At 39.0% G+C, this 15,179-nt stretch overlaps 1 protein-coding gene across 1 annotated transcript in view; it reads right to left on the reverse strand.

Annotated features, from left to right (window-relative positions):
* Nucleotides 1-454: 454 nt before the first annotated feature.
* LOC137149633 (VPS10 domain-containing receptor SorCS2-like) overlaps nucleotides 455-15,179 on the reverse strand; it is a 152,669-nt gene continuing 137,944 nt past the window's right edge. The window contains exons 21-26 of the mRNA XM_067543160.1: nucleotides 14,874-14,999; nucleotides 9,178-9,277; nucleotides 8,220-8,322; nucleotides 2,801-2,958; nucleotides 889-968; nucleotides 455-546 (exon numbers count right to left, since the gene is read on the reverse strand). Of these exons, the coding sequence (XP_067399261.1) occupies nucleotides 523-546; nucleotides 889-968; nucleotides 2,801-2,958; nucleotides 8,220-8,322; nucleotides 9,178-9,277; nucleotides 14,874-14,999 (591 nt within the window). The 3' untranslated portion in view covers nucleotides 455-522. The remainder of the gene's footprint in view (nucleotides 547-888; nucleotides 969-2,800; nucleotides 2,959-8,219; nucleotides 8,323-9,177; nucleotides 9,278-14,873; nucleotides 15,000-15,179) is intronic.

Genomic DNA, 15,179 nt, shown 5'->3' on the forward strand with positions numbered 1-15,179 from the left:
CTTACTCATTCCTCTCTTTGTGCTGAGCCAGACCAGGTACTCATACCTTTTAAACAAGTACAAATCTGTAGCGGTCAACCAGCCATCTGCTTTGTACTAGCCAATGGTTTTTAAAGTCAACTGTTCAAGGCTGAAGAATTTTAGTCTTCCATTGAACACCCCAGCCAATAAAAAGAACTAAAGTCCAGTCCTTCTAAAACTGAACATAAAGAACTAGAACAGACAGAAAAGAGAAAAAGATGGCATCTAGTGTGCCTAGGGCTACAAATCTGCTACCTTAGTTTGAGTTTGAATTGTAACAAGTCCCCAGTCTACAGTACCTCCCCCGGTAACAGACCATGGACACTTGTATTTTCAGGACTGTTTAGGAACCTACTTTCCACCAGCAGGTACAGTCATGTTTGCAATTCGACGACATCCCCAGGGAAAAATCAAACAATACAGAGAAGAGTCTTTCGGTTTTTGTGTTCAGCTGCAAACATCAGCTAACCAGGTAACTGTGCATCTCTCTGGAGTTAATGCTCAAAACCACGCCTGAGTGATTGCCTAAAAAATACAAAAACAAAATGCTAACATTAGTATATTTTGGGCATTCTGCAATACATTGCCCTTTTATTGCAGAGGCAAGTCAATCAAACTGGATGGTGGTCTTATCAAACAACAGTTCAGGTGCAGATGGTGCAGCAGCTCAGTGTACCTACAGCATACTTTCTACATAAGTGCTTTAGAGTGTCTGCTCATGATGGCTGGTAGTGAATTCCTAGTGTTTCTATCCCAGTGACAGCACAAGGTGGTTCTCTTTGCAGCTTAAAAAAGTGTAGTTGTCTTGAGGGGAGCAGGTGAGGGAGGAGAATGGAACCTGAGGCTTCCATTCAACATGCCACTGACCTGGGACTGGACACTGACCGGCATCAGCAATAAGGGAATTCTGTAGCTGTTCAAGTTTCCACCTCTCCCAGAAGGAGTCACTGCAAGGAAATGGAGTTGAGGAGTCCCAAGGTGGGGGTTGCGATAAAGTAGGCAACATAAAATATATAGAAAACAAAAAAAGGGGATGGGTGAGTCTGGAAATACTGTACTGTGACAATTCAAAAGTTATGAAAAGAGAGAGCAAACAGAAAACTAGGTTTGTAAAACCCTACTGTGCATGGAGAGGAGACTATTATACTGATCTCTATGCGGGGGGGGGGGAACCCATCAAAATAAACTGTCTAACTTAAGACATCCTGATTAGAAGGGTCTTGGTCCCGCACTCCTTACTCAATCAACACTCTTCCTGACCACAACGGAAGTTTTATCTAAGTAAGGAGAGCAGGATCAGACCAAAACTAGCCTACAAGGAATGGGTTAGGGTAGAATCAGGGTAGAGTTTCTTCATTTCCATACCCTCTATCCCAAGCAGCCACATATGAATAAATAGTGAGAGGTATTCCACAATGGCAAGAGGAAGATTATGCTTGTAGAACACCTGATATATGCCCCCGATTTATGAGCGCATCACACTAACTGAGGAACCCTGAGAGTTACCGTGGTGGCATTCAGGACCCTACTCTACAGATGAGATAATTTGAAACAATCTTGTCATACACAAAATTTTTGTTCCCCAGGTCATTTGCAGTGGTACTGTACTGGTAGAGTTTTGTAGTGTAATTGAAGTTCTCTTTGAGGGGTTTTAATGAAAACTGTAATGATTTAGTGTGTGCAATATGTCAAAAAATATACAGATCTGGGCAAAAACAAGTTTTCAGGTGACTTATGTTTTTTTCCTTCCATCAAAGCTAAAGTCAAAACAAGTAGCATCATATGGTTCAGCTAAGGAAAATAAAAACAACAACAAAAGATAGTTAGAGATAGATAGTAAGAACAAAAGAGAGAGAAAGGAGGACTTCCAGGATGTCTGTCCTACATAGCCCTCCATGGAGGGTTAATGAAGCCATTTAACCTCACAGTTGCCTCTACCCATTTCAGCCAGTTTTATAAGCCTGAGATTTTGGGTCAGATGTTCCATTTTCACAGAGCTGTTCAGAAACAGCACCAGATGATCTTCTTTTGTGTGCTACACTTTTCAGAATGCTCTGTGTTCTCAATACATTTGGAGTATTTTATAGGTAATGAAATTTTTAGACTAGGTCTCTACATTGCATTTAGCAGAGAAAATTCTTGCATAATCATGAATTGCCTAGACAAGCACTTACCTAACTTTGAATCACCTGCTCTAAGAGACATTCATAAAAGATTCCTGACAGAGAATTCTAATGACTATCCATTGGATAATGACAGGTCAGGACTAAAAAATGGATGGATTCAATTAAGTTTTGTATTTGGGAATTAATTTAATGTGTCTAAAAGAGAAGACACCTTACTATCTAACCTGCATTATGGAAACATTCATTCTACATATCATTTATCTCCGCCTAAAATTCATTACATTTTGAATTCAGGGCATTCACGAGTTAATTTAAATACCAATGAAGTTCAGCAATTATGATCTATTCTGCTTATTGTATCATTTTCCTTATGTTGTTCACATGTGTCTCATGACACTATATTATACTATCTTATGTACTGTGTATTTATATGGCATGTTTTAAAAAAAATGAACAGAATAGATTGAATTTAAAACAAAACAAAAAAGAGGACAACAGGAGAAGTGTTTCCTTGTTAGCAGTTTACCATTTGATCCCTCTTGAAGCCGAGTATAAAAATGAAGAGGCTAAAAGTGCAAACGTTAAAAAATAATTTAAAAAAAAACCAAAATGAAATATTAATTGAGGCATTGATAAAGAGAAGGTGAAATTACCTCTTGCGTTACCCAGCGTTTGAGAATCCAGATCATCATCAATAAACTCCTCGCCCTGGATGATGTTCTGGGTGTCCTCACTGTGATTAACAGGGCTGGTCATCTCCTGTTCTTTTTCATTGTGCATCTGGGCATAGACATTTCTGCCAGGCAGTTTCCTAAATAGCACAGGAAAAAATATCCTTTGATGGAATTTAGTTTCATATTGTATTCAATTAATCATATTAACCTCAATCCCATGGAAAAAGCCTATAGATTTAAATAAAGAATAATGTTTCCACTGATTTTTTAAACCAGCCTATGGAACACTAAAACAATACATTTTCTATTTAATTCTATAGGATTTTAGAGTAATAACTATAGATTTCCAATTAATTTCTACAGAAGCTCATTGGTTTTATTCTATTACATATTACAGGAATTTTCTAGATGGGTATCATGAACTTGCCTGGTTTTGATATAAAGATTTCTATATAAACACAGATCATTTTTGGTTTATTGTTCAGTTATTTGCTGGACTCCCAGTAACTACATTTAAAAAAAATAAAAACCCTCTCCACACTGAAAACATGTGAATAAATAACATTTCTTGCATTTCCAAAATATCTGTCATAGGATGACAAAGCATCACGTCTTACTCTGCAGCAGCATACCGACCCCTTATTCAAAGTTAAAACAATTTTGCGACCTCTTTTTATTTTACATATATTGAAATCATTGAATTGATACTTTTTTACCCTTTATATATAAGGGTAAAATGTATCAGTGCTTACAACAATAAGTTTGTGTGTGTGTTGTTTTGAGAGATTGACAAACAATATTGACCTTCATGGGTAAAGGTGTGTAGCAACTGGGGGAGCAAGATTTTCACATTGTAATAAAATTTTCAGTGCCTCGTAACCTCTGCCCCCTGCCAATTTGCTTTCATGACCTTGGTGGTCGTGACCCACCAGTTGAGAAATACCACACTACAGCATTCCTGAGGTTACCCCAATTTAACAGCTGCTGAGGACCAGAAAGGTAAAGCAAATTACCCTCAGGCTGAATAGAGTCAGAGGCCCAGCTGGGAATAATAGTAATGTGAGATCGTAGTTTAATTTCCATAGTGTTTCTATCAACCCCTTTGCTGAGGTAGTCACAGTGTTGTACAATATTAGAACACGCTGAGAAGGCTTATTTATATATATATATATATATTTATATATATATATATATATATATATATATATCAAAGATACCTAGTCCTGGCTCCAAGACCCTTCATAACCACGAGATAACATACTTTTCAAGAGAAAGATGGCATTTTATTTATTTATTTATAAATAATGATAAAAAGATGCTGATACCAGACTCTAGGTACCCTAACACAATTCATGCTACAACAAAGCTCCAGCAGCTTTAAAATAACTATTAATAAAGGAACTAAGTTATAAGAGTTTAGAGTTATATGGTCTCCCGGTCCCACACATTTCTAGAAATTATTTCTGAAAAATAGGGCTATGTTATTTTCTACATTACAATCCTAATCAGCATAGAATAAACCATTTACTATTTGCATGTGCATATTATATACTAAAGAAATGCTTAATCTAGCCTCCAGAAAATAAACAAAACTGCATAATAAACCATAATCACCAGCTTCAGAAGGCAAACACTAAATGAGGAATAGAGCAGTGGGTTTAAATGAGTAAGAATAGTGTATCTGTTAGCTCATCTCTTTCTCATCCGCCTCCTACTGTTTCCTACTGTTAAACATTTTGAAATGCAAAGACAGGCAGACTACTGGAGCATACTGTCAGCACTTAACTAACAATGACAATAATAATAACACATTGAATAGAATATTTTCATGCGGTGTTAGTTTTGGGGTTAATGTTCAAATGAATGACTTCTTTGTGCTTTAGAGCACTCATGATTTACTTTTTCCCATTCATTTTGGAAGCCTGCCTCTACTGCATGCTATGATTTTGATCTGAGAAGACTTTTAATGAAATATTATGGATCATTAAATTAGTATTAGTACCTGTTTTTATAACTAAATGGCTAGAATTGGGACTACATTTGCTCTCATGCAACATAATAAATAGTATAGGCGAAGGGGGAGATAAGGGCAGGTTTTCTTCTGAAATTATAAATGAGATGGGAAGTTGATGATGAGGAAAGATGAGAAACTCTGCTCCAAAAATGGTGAGACTGGGTGAAGACTGGCGATATAGAACCAAGCAGAGGATGCAAGGAGGTGAATACAAAGAAAAGTCTGTGAGTTTGGTTGCAGCAAGTTTATGGTGATTTTTAAAAATAAGAAGGGTAATTTTTAACAGGATTTAAAAATGAATGGGTGGGCGGGGTGTGTGTGGAAGGAATGTGAGAATGTGAAAAAGGCAGAGATCTTTCTCTTCCTCTGAAGAATCAATGCACTCTCACTAAAGTAGGCTAAATACTTAAATAGAGGTACCAATAGTCTAATCTGGTAAGACGAAACCTATGTTCCTGCTGTTGCAAAAATAAAAGGACAATGTCAGCCCTTCAGCTAGTGGTCTATTAACTACATGACAGCTTTGATGGGGGTGAAATATAATTTTCTTTCCCTTGACTTAGCTTGATGGATACTGTGCTGTTTGTCTGTCTATATTACTGCACAGTGCCCCAGCCTGTGGAAGCCTGCTCAGAGTGCTGCTGAAAGGATGAAGAAATCCTACTACGAAAAACATCACAGATATAAACCTACATTTGAAAAAGAAGGGGAGAAATTTTCTTTGATTGAATTACATTTAACAATGTTGGCATTGGTTTGAAAAACAATATGCAGGTCCTGGATCCTTGCTAGAGGGTGGGCCAGAGTCCCTAGAACCTTCCAGCTGCTTTATGCTGTTCCAGTGACAGGAAGTTCCATGATCCCAGTTTATCTGCATGGTTAAGCTGATGGAGCATACTAGTGAATATGGCAGCATATAAATAGCTTGAGGCATCCTGTTAATTATCTAACACAGACAGCCTGAAGCCAAGACGAGGAGGATTTCCTTTTGGCCACTGAGATATTCAGTTTTGTTCTCTGAACGGTTTCTTGCTTGGGAAATTACCTCTTCTCCTCACTCCCAGCCCATAAAAAACAATTGTGAAAATGCTGGTCTAAAACACTGTTTGTTAACTACTGGGTTGGAAGAAGATTAGGATTTGTATTTGAAAACCATAAAACTGGATCATTGAAATACTTTTAGAAGTTTGCTAGGAACTATAGCCTCAGATTGCAACACTTTAGCTACTTTGTGCTTATGGATCTCCGTCTAGATGGACCAACTACTCCAACTAGGTGGATCCCAGTCCTGTAAAACTATGTGCTCTGTGGAGTCTTGTCCTTGGATAATGTTTGCTCTCTAGGGGTCTACACTGCAATAAAAAACTTGCAGCACTCAGGCTCACGGGGCTTGGGCTGCTGGGCTAAAAACTGTGGCATAGATCTTCAGGTTCAGGTTGCAGCCTGGGTTCTGAAACCCGCCCAGCCTCATGGGGCCTCAGACCTCCAGCTCCTGCCCAAACCTGAACATCTACACTGCAGATTTTAGCCCCACTAGCCTGAATCAGCCGACCTGGGCCAGCCACGGCCATGCTGCGGGTCTTTTATTGTTGTGTAGATATACTCTAGGAGAGCTTACTGCAGATGCTCTGTTTTTATTAATCTCATTTCTAGTGAATCCTTTACTCCGCATTTTTCATTCTGGGAGGAATGTGCTCTTGTGAAGCATGTGCACTCATGAATTTAAGTCAGACTCATAGATGAGCCTCTGCTTCAGGTGATTAACCATTTCTAGTGACATCTGCCCCTAAGCACCCTGCTTTGGTAGATCATCTGCTTTCCATTTAAGAAGAATCAAATTTTGCTGGGGACTGCATGCTGCTGTGAGATCCTGCTCTGGAGTATGATTTGTTCAATTGAGGAATTCCATTGTATAGGGAAGTTAAAGTTGTATTGCAATTCCTAGGTATTCCTGCAGTTTCCCCCTGCAATAACTGTCCCATTCATAACATAATAAGTCAAGAGGACATTCTAGAAGGGAATCAAAATGAATAAAAATTAAATTTTTTCCCACTTTCTTAAATATTGTATATTTCTTTTGCCACTTGTTAACTGTGTCTGTTGTCTCTAACTTAAGGGCTAATAAAGAGGTGTAAATCAAAATGTCTCATAATACACACCACCACCAAGTTTTATGATCTTGTAATACAAACAGACAACCCCCATGCAAATGAAATAATATTATTGCATCATATCAACCATTTTTATGATGATTTCTGTGGCTGTGGGAACCTAAAATAGCTAAATGGATTTTTATTATTTTTATTCATCTGTAGAAAGAGTTTGATATTGAATTCTGTGTTTCATCCTATAGAACAATTAGTCATTATAAATATCAAGAAACTTAAGATTCCTCAGTTGGAAAGCCAAGAGACTCTTCCTACATGAGACAAAGTACTTCTGTCTAAAGAGATGACAAAGATTTTTGTTAACTTGAACTTAGTTAAATACTGTATCGTGCTGTTATCGCTAGCACAACATAGTACCTAGTCTGTTCTGTGAAATGATGTTTATTTTAAATAAAAATCCATCTTGAAATAATAATGGGCCAAATCAATAGGCATTTTCACTGAGTGCAGCCTGTAGATTTTGTGCAATGATAATAAATGCTTATTCCCAGGCTGCTTAAGTCTGAGGGCTTTTGAGTACCTAACCAAAAAAAAAAAAAAAATAGAACTAAAACCAGGACCATAACCAATTAATAAAACAAATACATAAATCCATATAAAAATGCTGGTAACATGCCACCCTAACAATAATGAATTCATCCCAATAATCAAATGTAGATTAAAAATGTTTTAGAGTTTAAAGGAATAAGCCTTTGTTTACACAGCTTCTGTGGTATCAGCTGTCCATCATGAATATATTTCTTACATTCAAGCCACTTCCATAGCTCCTTCAGCTCTTCCCTAATACGCTTTCATGCTGACTCTATTCTTACTTATTCCTATCACAGGCAGATATTCTTAACCTGGGTGGCACTGTTTCAGTAATCAAACTCTAACATGGTTTGTTTTGTTTTCTTAGTGAGACATTAGACTTGTGGATTGATTGTCCTGGTTGGCTAGGTTAGAGCAGATAATAAGGAAGATATTTTAGAATGACTATTTTTGTGGTGGTTGTTTTGAGGCAAGCTGAATGAGCTCCCACATTGCTGCTATTTACCTACAGCAACACCAGTTATAACCTTGATGTCTGAAAAACACAGAAAAAACATGGGCTTTAAAAGCTAGAGACTTTGTCAGTGCATTACTTTGCTTCAAAAAAGTCTACTTTTCAAGATATGATATGCGGTTTTGCTGACGTGAACAAATCTAGTTCTTAAAGTATACAAGGTCTACTTGCCTTTTAAACTTGTAGAGAATGAAGGCCCCAACTACAACTAGACAGATAACAAAGAGAACCACTATGGCCCAGTATCCACTGCCACCTCCAATCCTCTGAGAGTCTGAAATGAAAGACATATATTTGAAGAGCTCAATAAAACTGCTTTCAGACCAATCATCATCTTCGGCTTGCTTTATGATTGAATCTCTTAAGTAAATACCACTAGATTTTTTTTTTAATACTTTCTCCTCTTCACTACACCACGTAGCTTCTTCAGATAGGCAGCACCACAAACTAATTTGCAGACCAACTCATGGAGGAGAGAGGACAAATTTAAATGTTGTTATTATTATTATTACTACAACAACAATAATAATAATAATGTAATTATTAGCATGGATAGTGCTGTTTTTTCCAAGTAACTCAAAAGGTACAGCAGGCATCGTCAATCAGTCTTCACATTTCTTTATTATATAGGATACATAAACACTACTATATTCATTTTTTCAGATGAGGGAAACTGAGGCACAGCAAGCTCAATTGACTTGCTCAGTCACACACTGACAGAGTCTAGAATGGAACTCAGGACTCCTCATCCCTAGTGGCAAGAACAGGGACTAGACAACATGGGCTTTTAATGCGAGTGACTTCTACAGTAACTTTCAAATTAGAAACTGCGGTGATGGGTGCTATAGTAAAACCTAAGATATGGAGAGGATGTGCTTTATTTTGCCCTCTATTTTTTTTTTTGCCTCTATTTTTATAGTTTGGATCTGTGGGTCCAAGAACAAAAGTGAGAGGAAAAATATTTTCAAGCTTCTAATAGGGTTATAGGCAAACAAAGAAAAACTGTTAAATAAATTGCTCTGATGGTACATTTTAAATTAATAAACAGCAGAAGAAACCAGTTTCTGTGACATTTCTCAAAGAACAGTTTCTCAGAACTCTATAGCAATCTACAGATTGGGTTTTTTACCTGAATCAGAGCTGGCTAATGTCACTAAGACCCAGTATCCTCCTCTCAGGAAGAAGCTGATGTTATGTGCATTCAAGGCCTGCTTTATAGAAGCTATTCTCTAAAAATGTAAGAGAGAGAATGTCAGGCACCTTCCATGTAGTTTCAGTGAGTTATAACTTTTTAGGCAATTCTGGTTTTAAAAATCATTTAAATCTCTGCAACCCATCGATGTTGGAAAGTGGCAAATGTTCATAGCCAAATTTTTCTTTCCCCTTATGGAGCGCTTTACTTTTTTCCACATTATGTGATAGACACCATTTCATCTACAGAAGCTGTTGGGCCCACCTGACTAGTAACTTGCACAATGAATAATCCACATTAAAACCTGTTTCCAATATACATAATCTTCTAACCATATCAGAAGACAAGCCACTCTGGCACTTTAGATTTCTTACATATGAGAAGTAACTGTTGCTTGATAATGCACTGCATGTCATGCTTTACCTCACTTGCTTATCTCTAAGGATGGATGCCCGTTTGTAACATGTTTTTAAGAAGATTCTGTCAAAACAATTATTTCTATCTACATAGAAACAGTTTCTCCAATTTTTCTAATTTGGACAAAGCATCCTAAAATATGTTCTCCTACATTTTTATGGAACAGCACCATTAAAAGTGCCACCGCATCCCACCACTGTAAAACACATCGCCTGATCTTTCTCTTTCTCTTGCTTGCATCTTCAGCATAGGTGATTTTCTAGAGGATCAAGGCTAGTTTTATAGACTGTTCATTAGTTCAGGATTCCACTCCTCACAGAATGCCAAAGTGGAAGTTTATATCTATGAAACCTTCAAAGAGGCTCTTTTTATAAAGTTATCAATTACTGTGCTCAGTTTTGACAAGCCCTCACAGCCTGTTATGTAGAAAAGCCCCTGCTGTTTCTCTTACAATATGTGCATGAAATTCACAAAGGGCCAAATTCTGATCCACTTACTCACACTGAGTAATATCTCAGTCCATAAATGGTTTCATTTACTCTAATAGGACTCTTTGTGGACTCAATGTAAAGGTAACGTAATTTGGGTCTCAGTTATTTTTCAGGAAAATTCCCTCAGAGAATTCTTATCTTTTTATCTCCTACTTACTGACTTGGACACATATTGATTCTGCTACTCTGTCCTAAGTCTGACATTAGGAACAGTTCTGACCGTTGTACTAGCAGCAACTTCTAAAATAATGCAATCACCACTGAAATATATTTACCTAGTCTCTCTCCAACAGAGTTCTGTACTTGAACCATAGTTTACTGGTCCCACCAGCAATTCTCAAATCACATAGGCATTCTAGAACTAAAATTAGTTCTTCCCAGTGCAATTCCTTTGAGAGACAAGCAAATGAGTAAGACGTGACATGGAGATCTGAAACTTTTAACGGGATACACATTTCAGAGTAGAGATCTAAGACAGAGTCCACAAGGGCTGCCCTGGCTAATGGAAATACTCAGAGTGCATTCTGGGTACATGACGATTCCTCACAAGAATGCCAGGACACCAACTTTCAGAATTGGAGCTATGAGCAGAATAAATGTCCCTTTGGTGAAACATGAAAGGGGGGAAATACTGATGAACTCTAAGGTTCTCCTCTTAGGTATACATCAACAATGGTCCATAAATATGGGTGGTTTGCCACAAGCAATAACTAAGGGCCCATTCCAACTCCCAGTGAAGTCAATGGGAGTCTTTCCATTGACTTCACTGGACACTGGATTAAGCCTTAGGGTAGTAAGTTTGCCATGGATGTTTTTTGGAAGAACATTTACTGAATCACACAGATTTTGGTACAGTCACAGATGTTATAAAAATTTGTGAAGTCCTATTTAAAAAATTATTCCACGTGGAAAAGTGCACACAACAATAGCTTTAGTAGTCTATCTTGCCTACAGTAAGGTGATGAGGGTGTGGCTGCTAGCACCTATTGCACCACTGCAAGTTCCACATAGGGTGTGTGAGGAGGGCCATGGCCATAAGAACATAAGAATGGTCATACTGGTTCAGAACAATGGTCCATCTAGCCCAGTATCCTGTCTTCCTACAGTGCCCAATGTAGGTGCTTCAGAAGGAATGAACAGAACAAGTAATCATCAAGTGATCCATCCCATTGCCCATTCCCAGCTTCTGGCAAACAGCAATCCCTGCCCATCTGGCTAATAGCCATTGATGGACCTATCGTCCATGAATCTAATTCTTTTTTGAACCCCATTATAGTCTTGGCCTTCACAACATTCTCTGGAGGAGTTCCCCAGGTTGACTGTGTGTTGTGTGAAGAAATACTTCCTTTTTTTCATTTTAAACCTGCTGCCTATTAATTTCATTTGATGACTCCTAGTTTTTGTGTTATGATAAGTAGAGGCCTGCGCAGATACAAATATGTGGATCCGTGTATGATCCACACCCGCAGGAATAAACTTCCACCCGACCCGCAATCTGCCCTCCCTCTTCTAGATTTACCCGCATCCACTCATGAGCTGTTTTGGAGCCAGCAGCCCTCCAAGAGCTGGAGCCCCTGCCACTCCAAACAGTTGATGAGCCACGCCTAACAGCTGATCAGATGTTGAGTCCTGCCCGCCCGCCCGCCTAACAGTTGATCAACCCTGCCCTCCCGCCTAACAGCTGATGAGCCCTACCAACTGCCCCTCCCACCTAACAGCTGATCAGCCCTGCCTTCCAGTTTAATAGCTCATCACCCGCTGAGCCCTGCCAGCATCCTAACAGCTGTGACTATCCGACCGCAATCCGCAAGAAATGGTCCGCGGATATAAATCAGATATCCACAGATTTGCAGGGCTCTAATGATAAGGAATAAATAACACTTCCTTATTTACTTTCTCCACACCAGTCATGATTTTATAAGTCTTTATCATATCCCCCTTAGACATCTCTTTTCCAAGCTGAAAAGTCCCAGTTTTATTAATCTCTCCTCATACAGAAGCTTTTCCATACCCCTAATCATTTTTATTGTCCTTTTCTGTACCTTTTCCAATATATCATTTTTTTTAGGTGGGGCGACGAGATCTGCATGCAGTATTCAAGGTGAGGGCATACCATGGATTTATAAAAAGGCAATATGATATTTTCTGTCTTATTATTTGTCCCTTTCCTAATGATTCCTAACATTGTTAGCTTTTTTGAATGCTGCTGCACACTGAGTGGATATTTTCAGAGAACTATCCACAATGATTCCAAGATCTCTTTCCTGAGTGGTAACAGCTAATTTAGACCCCATCATTTTATATGTATAGTTGGGGTTATGTTTTCCAATGTACATTACTTTGCATTTATCAACATTGAATTTCATCTGCCATTTTGCTAGCCAGTAACCCAGTTTGGTGAGATCCCTTTGTAACTCTTTGCAGTCTGCTTTGGACTTAACTATCTTGAGTAGTTTTGTATCATCTGCAAATTTTGCCACCTCACTGTTTACCCCTTTTTCCAGATCATTATGAATATGTTGAACAGTAGTGGTCCCAGCACAGACCCTTGGAGGACACCGCTATTAACCTCTCTCCATTCTGAAAACTGACCATTTATTTCTACCCTTTGTTTCCTATCTTTTAACCAGTTACTGATCCAGGAGAGGACCTTCCCTCTTATCCCATGACAGCCAGACTGTCTTCTACACCAGTAAGCAGCTGGAAAGGTGTGGTGGTGGGGGGAGCTGCAATCTGCACATCTTCCCATTGTGTAGAAAGTTTACCAGGGAACAGACTCCCTCCAGTGGAGGTATTATATCTGCTCCTGAGGTCTATAAGCCCTTTTGTATGCCCCACCCCCAGCTGCATGGACACTTTCAGCAACATATAAGTACCATGCAGAATATGTAGCTATTTCTATATTTATCTTTTGGATCCTGACTTTGGCATCCCTGTGGGCACTGTTAGCTCCAGACGCCACAAGTTAGCTCTGGGGTGGGGACATTTATCCTACAAATTGTGCACTATTAAATTGCTATCATTTCTACCCAGTCCTGATATTAGGAATTTCTCCCAAATCATTAGCAGCTCAAGGTAGCCCTTCATGTCTTCCCCCTTCTAGTAGAAGGGTGGTTCAGATCTGACCATGAAAACACTGAGGCAGCAGTGAATGTAACTGATGGCATTCTTCAAGCTGCCTGGAAGCAGACCACTAATAATACCTGAGGTTTGAAGGAAGCTGTTGCTTTCAACTATTGACGAAGTCCATTCCACATAAACTTGGAACAGAAAGTTACAATTTCAGCATAAATCAGCATCTCGCTCCTTAAAAGGAGCAAAGAAGTTAAGAGTTTCACCTGGCTGCAAGCCACAATTCACATAAGGCTTTCTCAGCTATCTATTAAAATGCAGTGCTTCCTGGAAATTAATTGTGACTTCAGTCTCTCAGAACTTCACACTGAGATGATTTGGGGGGGGGGGGGGGGGGGGGGGGCGGCTAAGAACATTTTTCTTACATTCGGGTAGTTTAAAGTTAAGTTTAAAGTCTTCTGCTCAAATATTCAGGAGCCACATAAAAAATACTCCTTTAAGATTCGCTCCTTTAAGCAATTCCATGCACGAGCTATTTCTACCATGCTGCCCAGGGAGCTTGGACCTGTCTATCAGTAGGGACACACTGGCTAGGTGGATACTGTGGCCTATTCTCTGAACCCTCTTTTTTGTAACATATTGCCCCTCCTGAACTAGTCTCTTAAGAACTAATGATTCCTTAAATAATTATTCTTTTTAACTGATAATGTTTGAAATTCAAACTGATGCAAAGGTGAGATGTTCGTTTTATGGAAAAAAGACATGCCATCATAAATTATAAATTAGAGGTAGGGCCAGTGGACAAATTTTGATCTTCTACTGAACTAGGACCCTCTCCCACTGAGCAGATTTCACTTGGAAACAGGGAATAGGGGGAAATCTTATATTTGAGCCCTGTCCTGTTGCACTTACTCTTTGCTGCTGTTGCCTCAATATCTGAAAAAGCTGCCTGCCCACTAGAACAGAAACCACCTTCTTTCAAAAGCACTGTGATGCTCCTCATGTGATAGGCCAAATCCTAAAGTCTTGAGTCAGTAGGAGCTGAGGTCTAATGTATTTCTGAATTCAGTGGGAAGGGTTCCTCTCCTCTAATCATAAACGTTAATGTTCTAAATATGTGGTTTCCACCGTGATTTATACTCTGGGTTAAAGAATTTTAATCTACGGGATCATTATAGACCAATACTTTATCACTGTTGTTTCTGATATAACAACAGACAAATATTAGCCATCCCTGAGAAATATTTTGATACCAATTGGGGCTGGATTGTGCAAATGGCTGCAGTTCAGAGTACAAGCTGGTATAGAGACGCTCTGCCCTTGGAGAGGAATTCAGCATATTCCCCACTACGTCCCCACATTATGGGCTGGACTAGAGGGGGAGGTAAGACCATGGCCTGCTCTCTCCCTATTGCCTTTGGGTAGATTCCATCCCAGGGTGCACAGGGAGGGAGCAGACACTGCACTCCACTAAAGACAGGGACTGCAATTGTTGCTAGCCCTTACGTGGGTCATGGCAGGAAGGAGTAGGGTGAATGGCACTTAGGTGTGTAAAACCCAAATCCTAATCCCAGTGAAGCCAGTGGGAGTATCACCAATTATTTCAATGGGATGAAGATTTGGCACTAATCAGATACGTATTGATCTGGTTACCTTGTCACTAGTTACACTTCTCTTCCACTTTGGCTGGTTTGCTGGTAGCAGCACGAGCAAGTCAGCAGTTGTGGGCAGACCAGGTTTCACCACAGTCACAAGTGTTTCTTCAGGGATATTAGTTTCCTGCAGAGACAAAGATATGCACTGATTTAGAGCTCTCTATGCTAACTTTATACTGTCAGTCTTATACAAATATTATATAAAATATGTATATACTTTCACACGTGTCTTCTGGATTTGGTCTTTGGTGTTAAGATTTTTAATATGTAGAGAGACTTCTACATAAGTCACTGGAAGCTAGAA

Source organism: Emydura macquarii, unplaced genomic scaffold (genome assembly GCF_026122565.2).
Source record: "Emydura macquarii macquarii isolate MOO-44397 ecotype Brisbane River unplaced genomic scaffold, CSIRO-AGI_Emac_v2 contig_794, whole genome shotgun sequence".
Lineage (NCBI taxonomy): Eukaryota > Metazoa > Chordata > Testudines > Chelidae > Emydura > Emydura macquarii.